The 25,870-nt window shown below is 42.7% G+C and overlaps 1 protein-coding gene across 5 annotated transcripts in view; it reads right to left on the bottom strand.

Annotated features, from left to right (window-relative positions):
* NRP1 (neuropilin 1) overlaps positions 1-24,999 on the bottom strand; it is a 112,101-nt gene extending 87,102 nt beyond the window's left edge. For 4 of the 5 annotated variants that reach the window (XM_084508391.1, XM_084508393.1, XM_084508394.1 and 1 more), the window contains exons 1-3: positions 24,869-24,999; positions 24,197-24,677; positions 20,842-21,016 (exon numbers count right to left, since the gene is read on the bottom strand). In XM_084508391.1, coding sequence (XP_084364517.1) covers positions 20,842-21,016; positions 24,197-24,263 — 242 coding nt within the window. In that variant the 5' untranslated portion in view covers positions 24,264-24,677; positions 24,869-24,999. The remainder of the gene's footprint in view (positions 1-20,841; positions 21,017-24,196; positions 24,678-24,868) is intronic. The other variant, XM_084508392.1, reaches the window with a different exon arrangement.
* Positions 25,000-25,870: the final 871 nt, after the last annotated feature.

Raw genomic sequence — 25,870 nt, 5'->3', positions numbered from 1 at the left:
CTATCTTCCTGATGAAGAAGTTAGCATTTAATTACCATTGAAAGTAAATGCTATTTTTTCCCTATTTTTATTTATTTATTTATTTTATTTTCTTCCAATAGCTACACAGAGATGGACCAAATTCAACCGTGCGGCAGCTTTAAAGCAGGGTAACTTGTTAGTTACAACTTATGTTCTGAAATAAAGAAGCCATTGATTGCTTTAAGAGTTCATTCCTTATTGCATTGCTTTCTGAAATAGACCCATTTTTCAGTTACAGATCTGCAGAAAGTATTTTAAGGTCTTCTTTTTTACACATAAAACTTCTAAAATACAAAAATGACATCTTTTTCTTTTAAGAATTTAGGTTTATATATTCACTCTTTGGTGGACTTTCATCTTGGGATTGAATTTTATAGCTCATATTTAAATCCCTAAAAATAGGGGCTTACAACAGAATTTCTGACGTTCTAAACCACTGTGCAGCAGCCCTGGCTGGCATTGCTCTAGCTAGCACTGCTTTTAATCTACTGTTTGAATATACTGCTTAAGAAATACTTCAGATTTTAGTGGACAGAATAGATGCGGATCCTAAATGACTTGCCATGAGAAATGGAATTAAGAACAGTACATACGGTTTAATAGCTTTATCATTATGAACAGGCACAAAGGCTGACATTTTAAAGTCATTATTCTCTTGCACAAGCTGGTACAATTATACTTTTAATCAAGAATTTCAACTTCTTTTGTTACTTCCTGCCTTTCCTGTGATATACAGTTCCCATTTTGGCCTCATCCTGTTTTGTCCTACTTCTTGTATGCTAAGGAGTCTATTTCTAGTGGAGGCCAGCATTTTTCAAATGCAGTAACACACTAGAAACATGAAAGATTCCCTTAGAGACACTGTTGTTTTTTTTTTTTTTTCCTTTCTTTCTTTTTTCTTTTCTGATTTTTTTTTTTTTTTTTTTTTTTAGCTGATCAAAAGGCCACTCTGACATCTGCTTCTTGCTCAATAAAAATATTATTTAAGAAAAAAAGAGAAACAACTCTAGATTAGCATTGCATCCTTGTCTTGGCTGAAACCTCAGCAAAAGAAAACGCTGGCGTCATTGCCACTTACCCTATTGCTGCTTAACTTTACCCATCCTGTTTTAATTACACAAGGTAGAGAGACAAGAAATCAGTTTGTAAACGATAATTTAGTGTCCTCTATTTTTCCTGACTTTTAAAGTACACAGCTACTTATTATAATTTAGCAAAACATGTGGAATTTGAGGAGGCTGCCCTGACAATTTGCCAGGAGTCTACGAACTGCCTCCAACCTGCATCTTTCAAGTCTGTTTGTGTTTTGCAGCAACAGCAGCTTCAAGATTTGGGCTTCTTGATCTTGGAAATTGGTCTAAGACAGGGTCATGACTTTGACCCCGATTAGGAAAAAAGTTTCAAGCTCAGACCTAAATGGATGCATGTGAACAGTCTTCTGAATTAGAAGAATTTTATAGTGCCTCATCTTCCACGCGGTGTGGTCTACAGTGATTACAAGCCCTAGCATGCAATGCTCTTTCTTAATAGAAACAGTCTTGTTCATGTGCTGAAGCAGGAATATTTGGACCTTAACTCAGTCACGTTACTAAGCACGTGCCTAATTGTAAGCACCTGCTGGCCACATTAAATTAAGCATGGTTTAAGCATATGTTAAACAGAGCTGAGGCAGCACTGAGGAGAGGCTGAAGAAGCTCAAGTGAATGAAACGTGTTTGCTGAGTTAGGCTGTCTATGTTGTATGCCATTCCTATACTCTGGTATTTTCTTTCCATTCCCTTCTACTTCATGTTCTTATGTCCTGTCAAATTTCTTCTTTGCTACAGAAGATTCCTCACTGCCAACCATTGCGCTCCTGTGGTGCATGTGCTCTGCAGGAGTGACTCTGAATGCCACAGACCAGTGAGCACAGGTTGTCAGCTTGCCCCAGGGGGATTCAGGACAGCTTTGAGCCAAGCACAGTGGCATGCCTCATCTCAGAAGTTGCATGTAGCACTGCCTCAGCAAGTGCACTTTTACATTGTAAGCACATCAACAAGTGATACGTATTAAAACAGGAGTTTCAGTTCTTGAAGAAAATGTTTACTGCTAAATAAACAGAACATAAAGTTCCTGTCCTCATTTTCTGTTTTCATTTTTACTTGTAACCTGACTATAGCACTTGTTGTGCATTAAGCCTGTCACGTGGTGAAATATTTCCAAACCTCTGCAAAATTTTTCGCCTCGCTGAGATGGGTAATACTGTACCAGCCCTGGCAGCCAGCTCCGTGCCCACTGCAACAGAAATGAAGTGTCTGCAGCTATCTCAGTCTGCCACCTTTCCAGCCCACTTCAGGCAGCTATTTCTGAGGACTTTGGGAGGAATTTATTTCACCTTACAGTAGTTATCTAAAAGTCAGGGAGGTGCTCTGAGCTAGTTATCCCTTGGTAGTCTGGGGAGAGAGATAGAGGCACCTATAAAAAATGATTTAGCCTGTTGATCAGCCTTAGGATGGAAAGTACTTTTGCTGGAAGTATTTCCCCTCCCATTAATCACAAGAGAAGCCCAAGTATCTAGGTTAGAGGAAACACCTAGCTTTTAGGAGTGTAAATTAATGAGATGAGATGAATGAATCTCTGCACTTTGTTACAATTTTACTCATAATTGTTTCTCAGTAGCACTTCCTTGTCACTGGCTCATGCCTTGCACTTCCAGCTGCATGGCCACTCTGCAGCAAATATACTGTTGTTTATTTCCTACATGCATGCTAACACTGCTTTCTGCTACATGTTCCCTCTACGCAGCAATTAATATTGTGCAGCACTTCTTTTGCCAGGAAGAAATTTCTTTTGTAGAAACACAACTGTTTCTTTTTAGACAGCATTAGTAAGCTTGGTTTTGAATTGCCAGAGGAAGAGGGAAAATTGCAAAAGATTGCAGCATTGGGAAAGGCAAACAGGAAAGTTTTAGACACTAGCAGTGACCTGCAAATCTTCTGGAATTTAAATTGGAGATGAAGTTATCAGTGGGGATGAGAAAGGTGTAATGTTGGGGAGTAAAGATGAAATTTAGCTCATAATTTTGGCTTCTGGCCCTTACTTTCATGTGTACACAGTGCAGCTAGTAGACACCTGTGCTTGGGACTTGAAACTTGGCTGGTAGTTGTATCCGTGTGGCGTAAAATGGCATATTAGGGCTTTGATCTAATGCTGTGACCTAATCTTGCAGGAAGAATGACTCTGGCTCTGACACTCATGCTCCGAGTGAGCTTAGTGATTTTTGTGGGTGAGTACAGAGCAACTTTGGAGAGTTCAAAAGTGAGGGTAGCTGCTCTTGTGGCCAGAGCCAACAAAGGCAGACACTTGGCAAACACAACCAATTCCTGCCTCTCTTATCTTTGACATGCTGCCACAGCTTTACAAACACCTTTCAAAGGAAACGTGCTGCAGTCGGGCCAAAGTAACTGCATGCCCTTCCCCTGGTTTTGGCTCACCAAGGGTGCTGAAGGGCTTGGGCACGTAAGCACGGAGGATGCCGGGCGTTCCCAGAGGAGCACGTATTTTGTGAGCATCAAAGGCAGCTGAAGCCAGGAGCCTGCCCGCAGAGCACATGTCCCTGCTGTTTGCAGCCTGCAAAATGCAAGGAAACACTCCCAGTGCACATGTGGGAGCTCTGCTCGATGAGAGAGGACTCCAGGACCCATCTTGCAGATAGCGGCTACGGAGATGTTTGAAGTCTGATTTACTGCAAATTGGCTGTTTGTTGTTGGGCTGTTGCGTGTGATCAGAATGGGTCATCCCTGCCAAGGGACGTGAATGCCATTCTGTCAAACAGCATCTAAGCTCTTCCCTAAGTGGAAACAATTGCTTCTCCTCTCTTTGCAGGCACCTCTGCAAGTTTCTTAGGTGCCACTGACACAGTTCATGGATCAAGTATGCCAGTAATGGTAATATTAAAGAAATAACTGGAGAGAAATATAGGAATACACTTTTTTTTTTTTTTTTTTTTTTTTTTTTTCCCACAGTAAAATGTTAACTTCTACTACAAAGAAATATGCAATAATGTTACCATCTGTGTCACTTTATTCAGGCCAGATCCACATTACAGCTAGAACAGCGTTCCCAAGCTGAAACACTGCATCATTATTAGCAATTACCAACATAGCTCCATTATTAGCAATGAGATGTCTATAGCCAGTTCGCATCGTCTGTGCTGCTTTTATTTATTTTGGAGAAACAATGAACATAAAATGTCTCTGCTGGACTCTGACATGGTGTGTACAAAGGCAAATGTCTGTTGCAATCTAGGGGGCGGACAAAGAGGAGGTGACGGAGGGAACTGCTCAGCCACTGAAAGTTACTTTCATCAGTGTTTCCTTTGGCAAAGCCTGCTCTGAAAATGTGAGGGGAAAGGGGGTGGGTGCTGAGAAGGGGGAGGAAGGGGGAGATGAAAAAAGCTAAAGATGTTTTAAAGTTTTTTTTTTTTTTTAACTTTATTTTTTTTCCTTCTCTTTTTACAGATAATTGCTAATTATTTGAGAGAAGGGCATTTTTTTTTTTCTTTTCTGCAGATAACTGTCTCTTATGCCCTAAAATCCTGTAGAGTTTGGCTGAAATAGCCTTTAACATGTCCTTTAAAAAAACCACTAAGAACCAGCAGATAGCGAATGATCTATTTAACACCTGGGAAAAGTAAATATACCGCAAGAAAATATTAACCTCTGTTCAAAACCAGATGATTCAAGAACATATTTTTAGAGTGCCTTTTGATTCAGACACCAAATCAGTTTTCTGGTTACTGGGTCAGGATACTTAATGGCTGCATCAAACACAGGGTGATACACGAGTGAAGTCCTCAGCTCAATGACAAGGGTATGAGATCTGCTCGAACGTCTGAGTGCACAGTTGTGACTGCTTCTCTTCAGAATTTGCCAAGAATGCACATTAAAAGAGGCTGCAGGGTAAAAAACTACAGCTGCCTGACAGACAGGCAGCAGCCTCATTTTACACAACTCTTGTCTGTACTCCACTGAAATAAAAACAACAGGCTGATTCATAACTTCCAAATTATCCATGCAAGAAGAGTGGATTTTTCCCTGCTATAATGAGAGTGTAGGAGCCTCTATCCTTGATGCTGAGCTTCAATCTGCCCCCTCACTGCAGCCGCTCCAGACCATACACACTAAAATAGGCTTTAACAGCTCACTTGTTAAGAGCTTTTTCATTGCATGTGCTTGATACAGTCCTTAGCAGAAAGCCTATTTTTGATCCTTTTCTCCAGACCTCAGTCTTGGGCCTGGATACTCTGGGTGGGGTTGCTGACACTGGCTGCATCCACAATCTCGTGCTCTTGCCATGGACTCAGGGAGATGCACAGCAGCAGCTCCCCAGGATGGTGGGCAAGCTCTTGGACATCTGCAGGCTTTGTGAGCTTTGGGCCAAAGTTACCTCCCTCTGGACCAAAGCTGGCAGTTTTGGCCCTGCATCCTGCTTGCCCCAACTCCTGATGCTAGATAGCTCATCCTTGAGCTCTTTAAAAAGGCATTTTCTGGGCTTAGCTTAGATGGTGGACCAAGACCCACTTGGGCAGGGGCAGGTTTGTGGCCTTACCCCTCAGCTCTCCTCCTGGGATGGCAACTTGATGGCAACATGATATTTTCATTAGTTTTAAAATTGAAAAACAAGAAGACTTTTTTTTTTTTTTTTTTTTAATTAAAAACATGAAATCTAAGGTTTTAATATGAACAAGGAGAGCTGGTGAGAAACTAGTACTGACTTGGGTAGAAAGGCTGGGATATTACATGAAATAAAGAGTCTTAAGCATCCTAATTCAGAATGAAAAGGTCTTCTTTTGTTTTTATGCAAGCACTTGGTTTATATGGATTACTTCATTTTAGCCTTTGTACATATAAAATGCAATTCCTTTGAGTAGGAAGTTAGATGAGATGATTTCCTGAGGTCCCTTCCAACCCAAATGATCCTATGATGGAATGAAGCAAATTAATTACAACTCAGTGAAATTATATTTTCATCTAAGAATCAAAGAAAAATAATCAAATAAAAAAGATATTTCAACATTTTCTCATCAAATTTGAAAGAAATTCAAGCCAAAAACTGAAATGAATGCTGCCACTTTTCTTTCAGGGGTAAGAGAACTGGACGGTTTGAATTTAAGCCATTACATGGCAATTGGCTTTGGAGCCAAAGGACTTTGCCTGTTTATATATTACATGTTTACAATAATGCTTCCTAATATGATTTAAACTACTTCTTCCCATGGAAAAAAAAATATTGTTAAATGTTTTCAACTAGTAATAAGCTGTGTTGCATTTTTCAGTGCTGTTCCCACACAAGCAGAACCCACCAGCCATCTAAGATACAGTTTCACTGTTGCTGAGACTGAACTCGTCTGGAAAATTCTTCAGTACTCGTCTGGCAAGAACTATATAAGAACATGCTTTATTAGACAGAATTTTTCTCTCCAAGTTCCTTAGTGTAGATACCGCCAAAAAGGTGTTCCTTGGGATACAATAAATGACCATGTGCATGGGTACATGTGCAGATGTGTGAGATTTCTCCAGCACACACAGCTGAGGCCACAGGAGTGACAATTCTTTTATAATCCCATTTTCACGTGCTTGGAGCTTTCTGAGCTGTATTATTTTGTCACAGAGGTTTACATGTGGCCCCTTACTCAAAGGTGATATTTTTTCTGAGGTTTCACAAAATCTATTATCCATTTTTGAGATCCAGAGGGTAGAGAAATGCTTTTCCTGACTCCTAGATTCTTGTAGCCCTGTTATGGCATTGATTTTAACACAGAATTCTCTACAGAGTTTAATAGCAATCAGCAGCCTGATGTGCCTTAATGACTTCCTCTGTGCATTCAAAAAATGGCTAAACTTGACAAGCTGAAACCTTCCAAGGGGCCAGTGCTCACCGAGTAACAGCTCCCAGGTCAGTTTGGGATTATTATTTTAGAGTAATAACAGATTAAAGACATTAAGATTTCCTTGACTTCATAAAAATGTTTTGAAAATTAGTTTTGTCCTCAGAACAGCCCCTGAGTTTAGAGCTATATGGCTGCTTCTCAGCTGGTGCACATCAGAGCAGTCCCGCTGCACTTAACGTAACTGCAGCAGGAAAGGATCCAGCCCATGAGGGAAATACAAAGCCATCAGTCACAACTTTATTGTCTTCACTTGAAACATGCCAACATAAAAATGGTATAGTTACGGTGAGGATGGGACCCTTAATATTTGCTATTTTACACTTTTGTGTGTGTGTGTGTGTGTAATACTTGGAAAAGAGCAATCCCCTGAAAACATTAGCTTGTGCAATGCACAAAGGAAAATGGAATAACAAAGCTTTTTTTTTTTTTTTTTTTTTTTTTTTCTGTCAGCCCGCTTAGTTTATCTCCAGTGCATTTGTCAGACAAGAGCAGTGGGAAAGTGCAAGAACACTGCAGCAGCCAGTATGAGCTTTGTCCAAAATATGCCAGTAATTTACAGATCTGTGTCTTCCTTAGCAAAAAGTCATGTCCTTGTGCTTATTGGCCTTTAATTTTTTTTTTTTTTTTCTTTTCTCCTCATCTCTGTAAATTCATTTTGAAGCCAAACAAAAATTTGGCTTCCATAACTCTAGGATGTCTAATGTTATTGCATATATATATACTCAGAGATAAGGATAGTAGACTAAGTGGGATTTTTTTTTTTTTTTCTGGGATTAATTTTGTTTTCTGCAAGTTTTGGTCATGCAGTGAAGGGTGAAGAAACACAGACAGTGAAATCAATGGAGATTAATATTTTATTTTCCCTTTGATTATTTTTTTTTCTAAAAATATATCACTTGAACGATAGAAGATTCAGGGCTGTGGCTGAGGAAAGAAACAGCATCAGAAAGCTGAGACTGTAACAAGAGTACAGCATTGCCAGCTCTCGTGATTTTTATCACCAGTGTCATGAAATTTGATGGCAGGTTTTAAAGCATCAGCTGCTTATATCATGGTATTGGCAAATTTCTCATTTAAGATGAAGGAATTTTCTGGCTATTTACTAATAGATAACAGACAAAATCACCAAAAACATACTAACAGGAAAAATACTCAATACTTTTTGAGATTCAAAAGTTTCATATTTTGAGGTCTGACATGATATCCAAAACCTGGAGAGGATATTAAGAAAGAAAACCACTGTTTTAGTCAGGAGAGTAAATCACCCACAGAGAGGAGGTGAAGAAGGACTAGGCATTAGGGGGATCAAGCAAATCACAAAGCAGCCCTAATTGTTCTGAAACCAGGTTAGGAAAATAGGTAGAACCTGCACCATACACCATGAATTAAGTGTGCAAGGGAAAATGGGGTATTTTCTGTATTTCATTATTGCTCTAGCAGTACAAATGCATTTGAAAACTCATGGGCCTTTTTGCTCCCCTACGTACACCGTGTGCTAGAAAGAAAATAATGTCCAAACTCAGAAAAGGTTTACAACATACACTGGCACCAGAAAAATATTCTTCAAAAAAAAGGGTTTTCTGGAGCCTAAAATCATTTTGTCCAGTTCAAGTGAGATCCTAGTCCCACACAGGTGGGGAGAATTTTTGCTGCTGACTTAAAGAAGGCCAGAATTTTACCCTATGTGCAAAGGAGAAATTTCCCCTGCTGCAGACAGAGCAGGCCCCAAATCTTTCTGTCATCTGCTTCCACCCAATAACAGCTTTATAGAAGTAAGTTAAGAATGAATAACTTAAAAGCTGCCCAAGGCGGCTCTAAAGTGCTGCTTTCCCTCGCTGCACATGAGAAGACAGCCATTAGCGCTGCTGCTGCGTGGTTCACAGCTCCTCGGGGGCCGCTGTGCTTTCAGAATGGCCTGGTTTTGTACTGGCAATATGCACATACTGGAAATTGGTTGCATTTGGATGCTATTTGGCGTTCAGTTTTGAGTTAGTGCTGTGTCTGTTATAGATTCTTCTCATCACGGATAATATGTCTCTTGTGAGCACGAGTCCTATTCTTCATTTTTGTTTGGATAACACTTCTCTCTGAAAGTCGATAGATTGCCACATGCATTTTTATACAGCAGTATATTGTTTAAAAAAAAAAAAAAAAAAAAAAAAAAAAACAGCCAGAAGATTAAGAAATGCAAAACAATGGCAAATAACTATTACACTGCACTACACTTCCACCCAGAAGTCTCTAGGGACTTGACAAACATCAATGAATGTACCCTCAATATATTTGAAAACATGAGAAATATTATCCTCTCTAAGGAAACTAAGGCACAAAGACATTGATTGACTTGCCCAAGATCAAGCAGTATGAGAGAGTTAGCACTGTGAACACTGCCATCATGCCCTAGCACAGAGTCCTGTGTAGTTCTGTAAAGCTATTAGTAGAAAGAAAGGTTTGTACACATGTCGAGAGGACTTTGGTCTATATTCTACCTCATTTTAAGAAGCTCCTGCCCATTCTGCACAAGTATTGAGGTCTGATCTTGCTGAATGGCAGAACTTTAACTGACTTCACTGTAAGTTAATACAGTTTGAGCTACAATGCTGGTCTTCTGAAAATTTCTAGGGTGATGTTGAAGTGTACAGTCAGCTCTTGTTCAGCTGACATAAATCTCTGTAGATCCACTAACTTCAGTGGAGAGTTCTTTGGGCAAATTAAGACTGTGGACCATGAAAACCAGCTTCCTTTCTTTACGTATTTAAATTGAAATAATCTGAAATCTTTCAGATGAGAAATAGCTGAAGCTGAGATGTGGCAAGGAAGGATATATTTTCCTTTTTATGTTGAGCATATGGGGACATGCAAAAGTTACCCGGTGATCAGATGTTTATTTTCAGAGCACTCAGAATTTGATTTCAGAGCATCAGCTGAGCTGTGGTTACACCTATGAATGTGTTTTCAGTTTGCAGCCTTGGGGGTGGGGAGAAGAATAACTAAAAAGGGGATAAGCTACATTGCACGTCATATGGAATATCACAGGGTGAGAGCGTGCATATGGATGATTTCCATGGAGTAAGCGAGGTGCTTGAAGGTCACACCACAGTAATTTATCTAGCTGCCTAGTGAGGCAAGTTAAAAAAAACCTTCCTGGAAAGAATAAGTTACAGTAGGCAGAGGAACTGCTTAGCTTAGACACTTCGCCTGAGATAGTGTTCAAAGAGTAAAAGCTGGGAAAAAATCTATTTGTCAGTAAGTCCCCCAATAAGTACATACAAATATGTACATGTATATATATATATATTGCAATCCAAAACTTGCAAGCAGCAGGGGAATCATATTAAATTTGCTCACAAAATTAGTACACAAAAAACTCTGTAAGAGTTATGTACCAGTCTATACACTGTTTTTACAGCCACTTTAGCTATACCAGTTTAGAAACCGTTATGGAAAAAGCAGTATAGCCCCTACTACAAACTGCTGACACTAGCAAGGTTTATTTCTGCAAATGTACTGACATAAGGCATCTTTATACTAGAATAAATGTATCCCCCTGTGTGTGCTGAATTGTTTTAACTATACACAAACAAATCCCTAATTGAAGTCATTAAACCAGTACAAAAATCAGTGCATGAAGACTAGGCTTTAGAAGACAAAGATTCAAGTCTCAAGGAGCACACAAGTATTGCTAATAAAAAAATATATATGTAAAAACTTAGAAAGTAAAAATGTAATAGGCAACAGGGGTACCCTGATTGCCTGGGAAATTTGAGACTGGATCTTGGTAGTAAGTTTAAGTTTAGTTTGGGGGAGAGCTATTTGTGTGGGAAAGGCTGAAGAGCACTGGTTTCTTGAATAATGACATGCTATGATGGGAAGAATGAGAAGCAATTTGGGCACTATTAGCTACACTGTTCAAGAGTAATAAGGAACTTGAAAATGATGTCAGAGAGATGAGATAAAGAAGACTATTATACTGTCTGAAGGCCATCATCTAGGATAGCTGTGGAGCATAAATGAAAATGAAAACCAGTAAGGAACATAATACAATATGCTTGTGGTATTTTATGTTTGAGATGTTAGCAGGTACAAGACTATTGGGCATCAGCGAACAATCTTCACTTGCTCCCCAGCTCCCTGTGGTCCTGCATCTATTGTGTACACCTACATTATATAGCACATATTCTTTATATAATAAACAAAACAAAACAAACAAACAAACAAAAAAAGAAGATTTCTGAAATGCATTAGAATGATGTTAGACTATATAGACTGGCTAGAATGTGTACCTGCTTTAACTGTTTGCCATCTGGAATACATGGAGATGAATCTAAATTTTCTGCTACAAATGCATGTAAGGAAGTTTTGGATTTGAGCCCAGATATAAATATACAAATAAATAAAGGTTATAGAATTGTGACACAAGTCTCAGGGTTTTCTGGGAATGACAAAAAATAAAAAAATAAACAGTCAGCAATCAGAACATATGCCTTCCGTGCTAAAACATCTTATGCTTCTGTCTCCAAAACAGATTATGGAAACGGCTGTGAAACAGAAAAAAAAAAAAAAAAAAAAAAAAAAAAAAGCTTTTATTTAAGAGCCACCTTTGCATATTTTTCCAGACTTAACTAAAGCTACTCAAATGGAGCAACAGCCTAGCATTTCCTATAAGAAGGGTTTTTAGCATGGGAGACGTAAGCCTCCCATTTTGCATCTGGCAAAGTTGAGTGATCACTATGGAAATAGGCAGCGCAGTCTACATTTCTGCATGGTGATCAAGCTAAAGCTTTTCTAAATTGCTGATCTGCTTCCCTTGTTACAGATGAATACATCAGACGAGAGTCGGCAGAAGTTGCCTGGCTTAATGACAGATTGGCACAAGATTCTACACCGAGACAAACTTCGATTCTTACCAATGCACTTAGCAATTTGTCCCAAACCTTCACTGTTATGAGCTCAGATTCTGGAGCACAAATTATAAGTTCCATATGGTGATTCATGAATTGAGGGGACAATAAGGATTGAAGCTGAATTTTCTACTGTACAGTAAATTTCTCTGCAAGCACCTGAAATCCATTGTTACAAAAGTGACTACTAATTTGTATAGGGCCATAAATGTATGTCCTAGCTTTCAAGCACTGTTAGCCCTGCACAAGTGAGTCTGCTGTTTTAATTGTCTTCGGTGGAACTGTTTATGTGAATATGATGAGGAAAAATTTAGAATTTGGCTGAGAGAGCATTTCTCAAAGCTTGAGGCAGAATAATCGCGTGTGTGTGAACAGACCTCTCAGTTTTCCCTAGGTGCCTGGTTTCCAACTGAAAAAAGGAGTGTATTAAAAATAAATAAATAAATAAATAAATATGTATATATATATATATATATATATATATATAATATATATATATATATATATATGTATCTTCTTTTCCCATATGAAAAGCAGTGGGGAGCAGCCCAACATAGGGCTGAGTTGTGCGGGCAGTGTGGCTGCTCCCAGCTGCAGTGGGGTGCTTCAACCCCTCTTCCACGCTATAGTCCTAACGTGCTGTGTCTGCACATGGAGGCAGCCCACAGGGCAAATGTGCAGTGGAGCTTGAGCTGGTGGGAACGTAAGGAAGGGATTGTCCCAGGCTCCCATTCAGTGTTAGGCATCTGCATTTAGGGGAGGCATGGGGCCACTACAGCTCCACATCAATGTGGAAGGCAGCAGACAAGTGCCCTAGTTTCTCCTGTACAACAGCTGGTTATTGTACTTCTGGGATATGCATAGTTTCCTCTGGAAGAAATCACCACGTCAAATGGGTGTCTCTTCCATATATGCATATATTTTCTCAATGGTCCTTTTGAGCCATCTAAATCCTTCATTTTATAGCATTACGTAAAATATTTGTAATGTTATTAACATGCAAGATAAGTCTAAATAAGGACAATCATTTTCTGTTTAAATGTATTTTGATCACACAGTTCACAACCAGCTTTGTGGCTCACAGTTTCACAGTACCTTATGTGTGAGAAATGATCAGAAATTTTATTTTTTGAGGTTATGATTTTAAAAACCTTTGATATTGCCCATGAAAATCAATTTCCTCTGTGGAAGTTTAGGACTTGGGAAGGGGGGTTATGCTCACATTTTTGTGAATTCGTACAGAAAAAATAAAATGACCTATGCACCCAGAAAGTTGGCAGGTGAGTTATTAAACCACTCTCAAATCTCCTTCAGGAAGTTCATTAAAACTCTATTTGGAAATGACCAGGTGCTTGCTTCCCACAGTGCAAGAGGAAAATCTGTCACCCTGTTTAAAAAATTGTTTGGTTACTTGGGATAAAGAAATAATCATTATACCAAGCTGTGTGGTTTTGTGATGGAAAACTGTGGCTTGGTGAGAAAAGTGCCAAGGTCAATGCAATGAAAGACCCACAGTGAACTCAGACCTGATTTCAGAAGTCAGTGGTGGATGGAGGCCAGAACAAAATCTTTTCTGTGGTTCTCTTTGAAAACACTTTTTTTTTTTTTTTTTTAGGATTCTGGATAAAAATAACTCTTTAGATTGAGAGTTTTTAGCTTGAAAGAAAATATCTTTAGAAAAGATTTTTATATATTTTATGAGGATTTCTAATGCTGACAAAATTACCTTGTTTGACACTGGATCCTGACCTAAATACTACGGCCAAGTCAACTAACAGGAAAATAGTAGGGCTAAGCCTTTTTCATTCTTTATACTGCCAAACCACTGCCTCTTGCAATCAGGATTGATTACAAACACCCAATTAAGAGGCATTTGGAACATGATCTGAACACTAATCCTGTCTCCTTTTCTCTTTATACCTAATTATCAGCCTTAAGATGGGTATTAGCGCTTTAATTAGTAGATTTACTTTAGGAACTTCTACATAAACTAACAAATCTATACTATAAGTATAAATGTACGTACGTATGCACAATCTTAGAGATGTGCACGTAACATATACGTCTGTATCCAAGTTGTTCTGTATGACACATAAGTCTAGACATATACATGTGAGTGCTAGTGTATCCTGTTTTCAGACATAATTTCATTCTTTGGAAATACTACAAAAGAAAATAATTGAATTTGGTTTTACATCAGCTCTCTCTCTCTGTCATAATTATCAATGTTATAGCTTGCAATAAACTATAATTAAGAAACTAATTTTCAGCAACACGTAGGTTTTTGTTTTAATTAGATTAGCATGGGGGAGGGGAGTGAAGATGAGAGTGGGGTGGGGTTGACTGAAAGCATATTGAATGTTCCATGGTGTTAATGCCAACGATTCTGGGTTTCAGTTTAGAAAGAACTCAGCCCTCTGTTCTGAATTTGTTTCTGTGTCTGCAGAAAGGCTGAAGGATGAGGCTCATGGGAATCCATATCTGACCCTTAGATTTTTTCCTGTCTGAAGGGCATCTGGTTTTAGCACAGCAAGACAGCGTTTTCCCCACAGTTCACTTAACTGTTCGGATTAATATAAACACCTGCATCAAACTGTTGTTATAATTACACTGTGCTATATAAAGGGACCCTAATCAAGGCTCTACAGTGCCAGGCATGTACTGATGCCCACAGAGTATAAAACAGGCTCTGCATCCAGCATCTCCATTCCTAACACATACAAACACAGACATCTAGTGATGACCAGGTAGTTTGGTCATGGTTTCCCTAAAAAAATTTCCTGAGAAAACTCAAACCCAAACCACCACTCTGAAAGAAAGAATTGTTAGCCAGGTTACAATAGAGACTTTCAGAATCTATTTATTATACTGTGTAATCAGAAAAACAATTTAATTTCCAACTTCTTTCAACTCTTATTTGGTATCAAAAGCACAATAAAATAGCAGAACTATTTTTAGATACTTGCATCTGATACATGTATGGAAATACACACTGAATCCTGTAGCAGAGGCCAAATACTATGATTAAGAACCTTTAAGTTAAGGAAAAGTATTATCCATGTGCACACATGTGTAAGCAATAACATACTCTGACTACACTGCAACAAGTTTTATTTGCTTCCCTGATCTTGAGTACGCTCTGGCCTAGTTCTTTTCCTTGGCACCATTTACCACAGCCTTCCACAGAGTATCAGATAGTGGTGGTCACCAACAGCACACTAGGTGAGAAAGCCTTTCATGTACTTTAAATGAAATAGAGAAATGCTCTAGGAGTGCACCCCAGAAACATGAGATATTATACGCCCCTCAAGTCCACTGCAGCAATTCTCAACCTAAATTCCACCAAAAATGCTTTTTTCTTGTTGTGTGGACCAGAATGAAGGATGATCACCTCCATCCCCTCAGTAATCCCAAATAATCTTTTAGTAGCCCCAAGCAGCTAGATGTTCCTATTGAAGGAGAGGTTTCTGAGACAGAAAAAGGGGGTGGAGAAACCTCCCCTTCGGCCCTGGTGCAGCCTTACCAGTAAGTCAGTGCTTCTCATCCTTCTCATGGCCACATCTAGCCTGACTTCGGCAGGAAGGCAGGCATATGCCAGCCTCCTGTGGTGAGGTGCTTGGTGGGGTGGTTCAAGGTATGTGGGATGGGTGATTTAGCTCATTCAAATCAAAAGACACACACGGACATGGGCATTACTCCAGCTGCCCTCAGCAGATGATGAGGGGACATTCAGACCTTTCTTACGTACCTTGTCCTGAGGCAAATGGCTAAAAGTCCAGCCCTGATGCCCAGAGGAGCAGGGCCAGGTTGTTAAAGTTGTATTTCTTGTTGAAAGCTCAAAGGCCTTAATTCATTCAGGCTTCTCTACCATGCTCAACCATGGTCAAATATTGTTCCTATCTCTCACAGGCCCAAAGTAATCTGCTCCTTTGCTGTCTCTGCTGCTTAGCTGGTGTTGTCAGCTCACTGCAGTCACCTCACTGCCTACCAAGCTCAACAGCAGCTGAGGAGAGAAAACTCTGATTATCGTTTGACATCAGCATGACTAATGCAGTTATAAAAGTCTTACAGGGCCAGTGTTCCACCTTTCTTCACAGCCAGAAAGAACAGGATACAGCTCTGCAAAAGTGGAGGACAAAATTCCCACTGCTTTCAATGATAACAAGACAGTATGGGGTCCAGACCTTGCATTGCTGCTGAGATGACCTTTGTACAGTTTTTGGGAGCAATTCAGGGCTGGAAAGCCCTGAGCCAAGCCCCAGGCACAGCTCCAGGCAGTCAGAAAGCAGCTATAATGTGTGCAGCCCTTAGTAGTTCAAAGGACCCTTCTGACACATGAGGCTTGACGGCAGCCCAGCTGTGCCCTTCGTGCACAGGTCTCCTAGGACATTACTGCATTGCCACAGCATCTCAGTGCCACCTGGGGCTCAAACTGCCTCTGCACAAGAGAAATACCAACCACAAAATCTGCAGAAAGCAGCCTTTGCCGTGTGGAGGAATGGGAACCAGGATTTAGACAAAAGTAAATGAAAGCTTAAACTTTGCAGAAACTAAAGAAAGGCTGAGCCATGCCTTGCCTTGCTCCTGTTTATTTTACCAGCCTCAGTTTGTTATACCTACAGATTTACAGCATAAATCCATTGACATTATTTAGAAATACAATGGATGGATGAATTTCTAACATCATTAAGGGCTACAGAAGTTCTGCGGGGCTACAGTTGCACTCAGTATGTCTGGCTGGCCATGTTTTTTTTCCAAACTCAAAGGTCTGGAGGAACTGCTTTCTTCTACATAAACAAACATACGTATTTTTTTGCTCTGCATTTTATAACTGACGGCAATTTCTATACAGCCCTAATCTCATCGGTGTAACTAATCCTTGGTAAACACAATATAAAGAATAATTACCTATGACATCTCTCCTATGACTGAAATGTTCCCAAAATGGGCCAATTTTTCCACACAAATTGATTTGACAGCATTGTGTATACACTCTATAATCGTCGCGTAAGGATGATATTTATTCTATACATCTGTAAATGATGGCCCATAAAACAATTGTGCTGTGTGGTATGTCTATGAAAACCTTGTAAAACAATACAGTCAAGTCTGGCAACAAAGTCAATTATTTGTCAGTAAGAAAACCACTTTTGGGCTTTCTCTGCCCAGCTCTCCACCTTTCTTAAGCCCTTTTCTTCTGAAGCTTCACATTCATTTTCTTAATGTTTTTAACCTAGTGTCTGTGAAATTTTTATTGCTCCCTAGATAATGACATCTGATCTGAATGTAACCACACACCTCTTTGCTCAGCAACATTTGTCACAAACCATTATAAATTATCATGCTGATAGTGTGCATTGCTGGGAAACCGGAAAAGTTCCATAAATTCAAAGTACTGTATCAGTGACATTCTTGTTTATTTTCTAGGTATAAAGTTTTACTGGATTCAAGATGGCTACATTTACACAGTAGGATACTTCAGCAACACGAGACTTGTACAGCTTGCACCGAGTGCTGAAAAGCATTTACCACATGCAACAAACATCGCAGCATTTTAACTAATATGTAGCCATATGTTTTGTCTCTTCTATTCATTTTTACCATGTTCCTGACTAAAACAAATGCATGGATATTATCGGAGCTTGCTTGAGAAAAGGCAAAACAGCAAACAGAAACTGGTTTTCCCTTAAAGTAAACCATAACTTCTGTTTCTTTACCTCCTAAAGAGGAGGCATAACATTCATTAAAGTTAAAAGTTAAAAAGAGACTGTGTATTTTTTCATTACATATTAATATTCTTGATAACAATCTGTGGTTGACATGATTGTATGTTTCCCGTTGAGACCCAGTATTTCCATTATGCTGTTGCAGTAGTTCTGACTAGAAGATTTTTTGTTAGATGAACATAGCTTGTGTGAACATATTTTTAATAATTTGCATATCTTTATTCTTCAAAACTGTGAAAGTTGAGTCCCTTGGACTGTCTCCAGAAAAACAGGATTTTTCACCATGTTTGCTTGAAAGAACTCAAATGATCATCAGAAAATCATACATATATGAATTTTATTAGGAGTCATTTGAGAAATACTTATCCATTAAAGCACAACATAATAAGTAGGTAAATCAAGTGCATATTTTTAAAACGAATCCCAGACCCTAACATACAAAGATACTCACTGCAAACAGCTTCAGTACTGCTAACACTTAGATTTGCTTCTTTTGATTCTCCTCAGAGAATCAACCTTTCACCAGTTTTACATTTCAATGTGCCTAGACCTCTATATAGAGTGATATTTACAAAAGTTAGGTAAGGCCTCCTGATTTTCTTGTTGGCACTACAGAAAAAGATGGTAACCTTTCCAAAGTCATACTGTTTCCCCCCTTGGGCTCAGGGGTTCTTCTTATTAAAGTTATTTCCAACTCTAACTAAGGTATGCAATGCAATGAACAGCATTATAAAGCGAATTTTGGGAGCCAGGCCAAAAAGCTAATCTTCTCTTCTAGTCCACTTTAATTGTATGGGGCATTTTTTGTTCCCAGACATGAATTCCCCTATCTCTCATTTTCTATCTGCATTTCATATTTAAGTGCTTATTAATTTCCAGTGATAAACCTTTCAATAAGCTAGTGTGTAACCTAAATTGCACATTTCTAGATTGCACACTGAGTTGATAATAAATGAAGAATATTAGGAAATCAAAATGCACTTAGCTACAAACCCAAAAAATCTTGTGATAGGTTTTATTGCATTAATCTCCATTTGTATGCAATATTTGGTATGAGGAATGTGAATTTTGTAAGTAGACAGTAAAATCTGAAACCACAGAGCTTGTTGACAAATTCCTGTTGCTGAAATCATTTTCTGTTATTCTGGTCCTAAGGTTCTTGGCACAAACACAATCCCTCTCAAGTTAAAAAGAGCAATTTTAAATATAAGTGAAGTAGCAGCTGAGTAATTTATCATAGTCTAGAAGATTTGCATTTCAGCATAGACCAAACGACGGTAAAGTCATCACCATCACACACTGCAAAGACAATGCAAACAACCCTGTTTAGAGACTTCCTTCCACCCACTACCATCTCATTACTGCGCTGGGCCCCCTTTCAGACGAAGAAATAATGCAAGGGGGAGAGTGGACAATGAATATTGAGAAGGGAGCGATGAAGGGAGGGAGTCAATCTCTTCCCTGGACTGAGTTCAGCTCAATCTGGCACTGTTTAGCACAACACTATGCCACAAAGATTACTTGTTCCTTAAATAATTGTATGCTGTACACCACTTTACTGCTGTCAAAGACCATGTTGGTTTTATAGCGTTGGAAAAACATGTATTCTAGCAAGGAACAAAAAGGGGTTGACACTGAAATATGCTTGATTTAATTTCCTAATTTCTGTCTAAAAGACAAAGAGAGAGAGACACACAGACATTTTTAAGCATTAGCACTGTCCCACAGAAAGAAAGCAAAATCTGTATCAAGAAGGCACGGGGAAGTGAATCATTGCCTGAGTACAGCAAATTAAAAATTAAAGAACGGGAAGTGAGCGTGTGAACATATGGTGTGAATATGAGCCACAGCTCCAACACCACAATAAAAATTCATTTTAACAAAGAGTCAGTTTAGTTTTATGAGCATAGGGTTTTCCTGCATTATCACTTGACTGTGGTACTGAAATGCTGATATATAAGAAATTACAAAAAACAACAACAAAGTGGCTAAGCACCACCACACTGCATGATTAAAGAACTTCATTTTAAGAGAAATCAATAATTATGATCTAAGTAATCTATTTATTAAATAATAGGAACAAAGGCAGGCATGGTAAAAATTAAGTGCTTGAGTACAGACCCTCTCTAAGTCCAGCACTCTAACCTCACAGTCTATTACTACCACTCCTGATGATGCTAAGCACCACTGTACAGTACCAGAGCCTGTAAAATACTGAATACTCACATGAAATGTCAAGCACCAATGGCAACTGAGTTTAATCTCTCTCTGACATGCAGAGAAAATCTTAGCTGGTAGCATTAATAAACAATGAGTCTCTCTCGCAGTTATCAGAAGGGGGTTAAAAACCCATGATACTCAAATTTTTAAATACTGAATCATTAAAATATTTTCTTCATGAAATAAGTATTTAGAGGGTGTAGTGAAGAGGGGAGTGATCTGACCACGTGTTGTCTTGTGCAAACTATGTGGTTTCCAATCAAAGACCTGGGGAAAAGTGGTGAACAGTGTTCTGGGAGGCTCTTACTCCCCTTCCCACTCTTGGAAATAGATGGTCAATATAAGTCAGTGGGAATATAAGCACAGAGGAGCACAGGAGCCTTGTTTTTTCCCCTTCCTTCTCTCAGAGCACTACAGGAGAGTAGGAGGAGGGAAAAGAAGAGCTACTGGCTATAAATCAGCAGCAAGGGGAGAAAGAGAGAAATAATGTCTATGGACCTGCAGTCCGCTGCACTGTAATGGGTGAGAGTAAATGCCAGACTAATCCTGCGTTAAACAGAGCCGGCATATTACAAGGTGCCCGTTTCAGCCACAGGCTGCCAGTAGCTGTGGGGACGCAAAACGACAGAGAACCGCTCTTTAACACTTTAGAGCCACGTTCAAAAAAAAAAAAAAAAAAAAAAAAAAAAAAAGCAAGCAGGCAAACGAACGGTGCTCGGCGTGGCGAAAAGCGCAACCCGCGACCTCAACATCCTGCCTCTCCCCACCCCGGGGAGGCCGAAATCCAACCCGCATCCCCCGGAGCAAAAGTTGCCGAGCCTCCCTTCAGCCTCCCCTCGCCCCACGGAGGAAGCTCCGCTGGGAGGCTCCGGCAGAAGGGAGGCTGCAGCCGGCGGCGGGGCGACCCCCGTGGAGGCCGGGGGAGTCCCCCGGAAGCCGGGGGAGCCCCGCGGAGGCCGGAGGAGGCCCGTGGAGGCCGGAGTTGCCCCTCGGAGGCCGGCAGGTGGCGCCGTGGCGCTCCGGAGCGCGGCGCCCGCACTTACTTGCAGTCGCGATCCTCCAGGTCGAAGTGGGGGTTGAAGTTGATCATGATCCTCTGGTAGGGCTCCGGGGCCTGGATCAGCCACTCGCACTTCTGGCTGGGGTGGTAGGACTGAGGGTAGCCCGGAGAGGTGAGGTACCCGGGGTTTAGTATTTTGATGGTGTCGCCACATTTGTCTGCAGTGGGAACGAAAGAGATTTGGCTTTTTTTACGGTTGCCCCCAGGCGAGCACCCTGCACGGCAGCCTTCTTCTAGCAGACTTTTACCGCGTGCTTACAGGAAGGCTGTGTTTTCTGAAGGACAGGGGCCTGACACTCTTTGCCCACCCGTAAACCCACCAGCAAGGAGCAGAGGATTCCCCTGCTCCTCAACTTCTAAAAGCTCCCACAAGGAAACAGTGCCCCATACAGTGTTCAATCCTTGCCTCCTCACAGCAGTGCTAGTGCTGCCCCAGAAGGGTGTCAGAGCCTCAATTATCCCCCCAACTATAATCTGCTTAAGTATGAAGTTTTAAGGGAAGCTGGGGGTGGGGAAGCTAAAAGGCTGCCATTTGACCCCCTGTCCAGCTCCACGAGAAGCCTGGTCTGTGTCACTGACCACTGGGATTGTCTTGGTGGATCCCCGCTCACTTGCAGCAGACCCTCCCGTTGTTTTATCAGTCCATAAATCTAGGCAGTTTGAAACTATCTGTGCTCTTCAAACCCAGGCTGGCAGAGAACAAAGTGGTTTTAGTGAAGCAGAAATCATCCACTATTTATTCCTTCAAGGAAGTTTGTTCATGCTTGGAGACTGCATCAAAGTAATGGAGCAGAACAACATCCTTTCCTCTTCCCTCTGTTCCTCCCTCCCTCCCTCCCCCCAGCAACAACAAAGGTTTATTTCTAATAACAAAATAGTTGCCAAAGTTTTCAGAATCACCAAGTGTGACTGTGAAATGTGGCATGCTGCACCTTGGTCCTTTGGCCAGTGTTGTCAAGGTTGCATTTTAAGGCTTGTGCGAAAAATAAAAAGAAACAAGAAACCCAATCTACGTGGTCACTCGCTTCACTGTCCAGTGCAGATTTGTGTTTTCACTTCATTACTACTATGGTTTTCTATATACAAATCTTTGGGGAGGAAAAACTTTCCCCACACACTAATTGTTTACTTTTGAGCAATAAATATGATGGTAAATTACAGACAGGAAGACTGCACTAATAAGTGAGCCTATACATCGCTACATCCCCAAAATGGTACATAGGGACTGCAATGCTATATCTAATACTCTCCCTGTGAAAGCAAAATGGCACTTTGCTCTCAGCATGAATTTATAAATGTAAGGGATTTTATTGTAGGAAAACCAGGTCAAATGGAAATGAATGAAGAAGTATACATCAAAAATGCATAAAGCTACACACTGTATAGATATTATTTGCTGTAAATTAAGAGGGAAGGAGATGATCCGTACTCAGCTGTGTGGTCCACAATCAGATATTGCTAAGCATGTTGCTGGGAATGGCTATCTTCTTTATTTCTGCTTTGCCTTTAAAAAACAGACTGTTTTCCTGTAACCAGAACAAAAGGCGCTGCAGCTCAAAGCTCAAAAGCTGTCACTGGTGATCTTGCTAATCCGCTGTCTGGGGCTCTCAGGGAATCTTGCCTTTTCCTCCCTGTGTAAGCACACTCGGAAAGTGATCCTGTCTCATTAAGCCCACTCCAGCCCTGCAAACAACATGGCAGAGTCTGGCATCTGTTAAATGCCTGAAATAAAGCAGTGCTGCTTCTAGTCACTTGACAGAGTCACTTCAGAGGACACTAAGGTGGACTTGCTACCACCAGCGCTCCTTAATCTGCGACTTCTGGGAAAGTGACAGTGTAATAAGATAATGCGGTCTGCTAGACTCCCTGGCTCTGTGCAATCTCTCTCACACTTGATTAAGAAGAGCAGTTTCTAATGACTTTGGACCATTAGCTCTAAATAAGGTTAATGAATTAATTTAGCAGACACTAGTGCTGGACATAGGTGAAGGTGGCATCAGTGGGTCTGGGAGGTTACGGAGGAGGCTGATGGCCTGGATGACACCAGCAGGGCCACCACGTTAACTGCTCATACTGGAGGCTTCTGCCCAGCACCCTGCCCCACTCCCCTTCCAAAGGGAAGAAATGAACAACAGGAACGCAGAACGCCCCTCTCCTGCCCCTCATAGGGTGCAGGGCTTGGGGCACTCCTGGATGATGTAGGACCAGTGGGTGGCTGCCCGTGCCCCCCACCTGCCTGGGGTGAGTGAAGCGCTCCCGGAGCATCCCCGTGCCCGGCTCGGCGCGCGGCTCTGACGCCTTCACTCCCGTGCCACGGCGCTGGGGGAGGCAGCTCGTCCTGATTAAATTAAGCAGCCTCCTCAAAACATATTGGGAAAGAGATTAACTTCCATCATAAAACACGCAATTTTAATACTCTCTCTTACACGACACTCCACTTGCGGTCTCTTATTAAAACAATATACCAGCCTAAGTGGAGGGTGCTCTCTTCTTTTAATTACTTTGATTGAAAACCCAGTCAGGCAAAAGTAAATATTTGATAATTAGTTAATAATAATTGCACAGGATCTGCCGGGAAAGCAAAACTCACACGAGCTGTTTCATGTGCGAGAGCTAAACGTCAAGCAGTCTTACAATTAGACCGTCTTTAAAAATGCATCATGCAGTAAAAGATTCACGGTGCCCAGGCATTGTGCAGGCAAGGAGGAGCGCGGTGCTTTTAATTAGTTGTGTTTTCGAGGACTGCCAGATAGTAAACTAAGCTACATCAGTCATGTGTTACGGGATTTCTCTCTGAGACGAGAGTCTTGAGCCTTCGCAGAGAGGCTCAGCTTCTCTCTTGGCACCGTGCAAGTTGCACGTAAACTGCAGACTTCGCAAAGGGGTAGGCGAGAGGGCTCGCCGTCTGAGGAGTGCCCGCAGGTACACATACAGCTAGTAGCAGGCACGGTACTCTGAAATACTACGCTTTGGAGAAAAAAAAGAAAGGGGGAAGAAAGAGCCTTCCTTTCTAAATGCTCATTATCTCTCAGATATCGGAGGCGAGACTTATTTAATTGCCTATGGGAGGAACCACTATGAAGGTAATTGGCCGTCCTGAGCTTGCGAGAACGAGCACCGCGCTTGATACGACGACCCCAAAGAGCGGAAAATAAAGTCGGCGGCCGTACCCGGCCGGGGGGGCACCGGGGCTCGGACCCCGCCGACTCCGACCTCGGGCACAAAGTTCCCCGCTACCGGGCGCGGGTCGGGGCCGGCCCCGGGGCCGCCGGGCCCCGTCGCCAGCCCTCGGTTCCCCAGGCTGAGACCCGAAGTCGTCCCCCCCCCGTGGCACTTACCGCTTCGCGGAGCCCTGGCGAGGGTGAAGGTGAGGGCTGCGCAGTGCAGGAAAAGTCCCCAATCCATTTTCCCTTCCGAGAGCAGGGAGAGGATGAATGATAATAACAATAAAAAAAAAAAGCCCTCCACGCACAACTCTTCCTAGGTCTTAAATCCTTCGGCCGGAGCGAGGAGCAGAAAGCACGGTCCGCAAGGGCAGTCCCCGGGGCAGAGGGAGGCTGGCTTCTCTTTCCGTGCCTCAAGTCGCCCGCATCCTGTCATTCAGCTCCGGCTCCCTCTCCCTTTCCCCACACTTGTTCCTTCTCCAGGCGCCGCTGCCCGTGCCATTCCCAGCGAGACTACAAAGCCAAATGAAAGCGAATGGATATAAAAAAAAAAAAAAAAAAAGGAAAAAAAAAAAAAAAAACAAACACACAAACAAGACAGACAAAAATCCCGGCGGCTCCTGCTTGCACCTCGGGGCGGGCTCCGGGGAGTGCTCTGCGGAGGGGAGAGAAGGAGAGGAGAGCGGCGGTGAACGGGGACGGGCGCCGGAGTTTGGCAAAGTGCGGCCCCCCCCGCCTGCCCCGCTCCCCGATGCGGCGCCGCCGCGGCTCCCCGGGGGTCGGCGGTGCCCGGCGGTGCCCGGAGGCTGGGGCTGGGGCTGGGGCTGGGGCCGGCCCCGCACTCACCTGCCCCGGTGGGGAGCGAGCGGGCGGGCGCGGCGCTGCCGCGGGGAGTCCCGGCCGGCCGGGGAAGGGGGAAGCGGCCGGGCGGCTCCTGCTCGCAGCCTGAGGAAGAGGAGCGCAACTCAGCGGCAATAAGAGAGGCCGAGGAGCCGCCGTCTCCCAAGCCCCAGTCCCCTCCCCCTCCCCGCCCTCCTTCTCCTCCTCCTCCTCCTTCTCCTTCTCCTCCTCAGCCCCCCAAGACATCGGCAGCGCGGAAGAGCAGCCGAACAAACAGGGCACAGCCCCAGCCCTGGCACCCAGCAGGGGCGGGGGCCGCGGAGGTGATCAAGAGGGGGGGAGAGCAGCGGCCTCCCCGCCCCGACAGGTAGCGCCGAGCCGGCCGGGGGGACCCACCTGTGCCCCGTTGGCTCCTGTGTGGCTCCTCGCAGCCGTGTCGAGCCGTGCCGTGTCGAGCCGTGCCCCCACGCCCACATCCCTTGTCTGCACTCCCCTCCGTGGCGCCCCGTCCCTCATCCCCTGCCTCCTTCCCCCCCCTTCCCCAGCCCCACGCGTGTCCCCCCCGAGCCCCCGCTGTCCCCCCGTGGGGCACCGCCATGCCCTGCCCTGCCGTGCCGCGGGGTGCTGGCGGCGCTGGTGGGGCTGAGCTGTGGGGACGCACCCCCTGGGGGAGCCCCGGGTTGTGGGCTCGCCCGGACCCACCTGCATCTCCGGGGGGGGCACTTTCCCACACCCCCTGCCTCCCAACCTCCTTCCCATCCCTGTTGTCACCCAGTCTGGCTGTCACCAGTCTGTCCATCTCCCCCAGGAGCTGAGGAGTGGCCAGGGTCCCCCTGCTCCTCAGGGAGGCTATGTAGCACAAATGTTCCGTCAGGGAGGGCAATCTGTCTTCTGAGCAATCCCTCCAAGCTGGCACCAGCGGATGGGCACCAGTGAGCTCCAAATCGTGCTGCATTTGCCTGGTTGGTCTGGCGCTCACCGACGATGGGGCATGTCCCTCCCGTGCCT

Source organism: Aythya ferina, assembly GCF_964211825.1.
Source record: "Aythya ferina genome assembly, chromosome: 2".
Classification (NCBI taxonomy): Eukaryota; Metazoa; Chordata; class Aves; order Anseriformes; family Anatidae; genus Aythya; species Aythya ferina.
The sequence above is the reverse complement of the archived record's forward strand: the minus strand, read 5'-3'. Positions and strand labels throughout refer to the sequence as shown.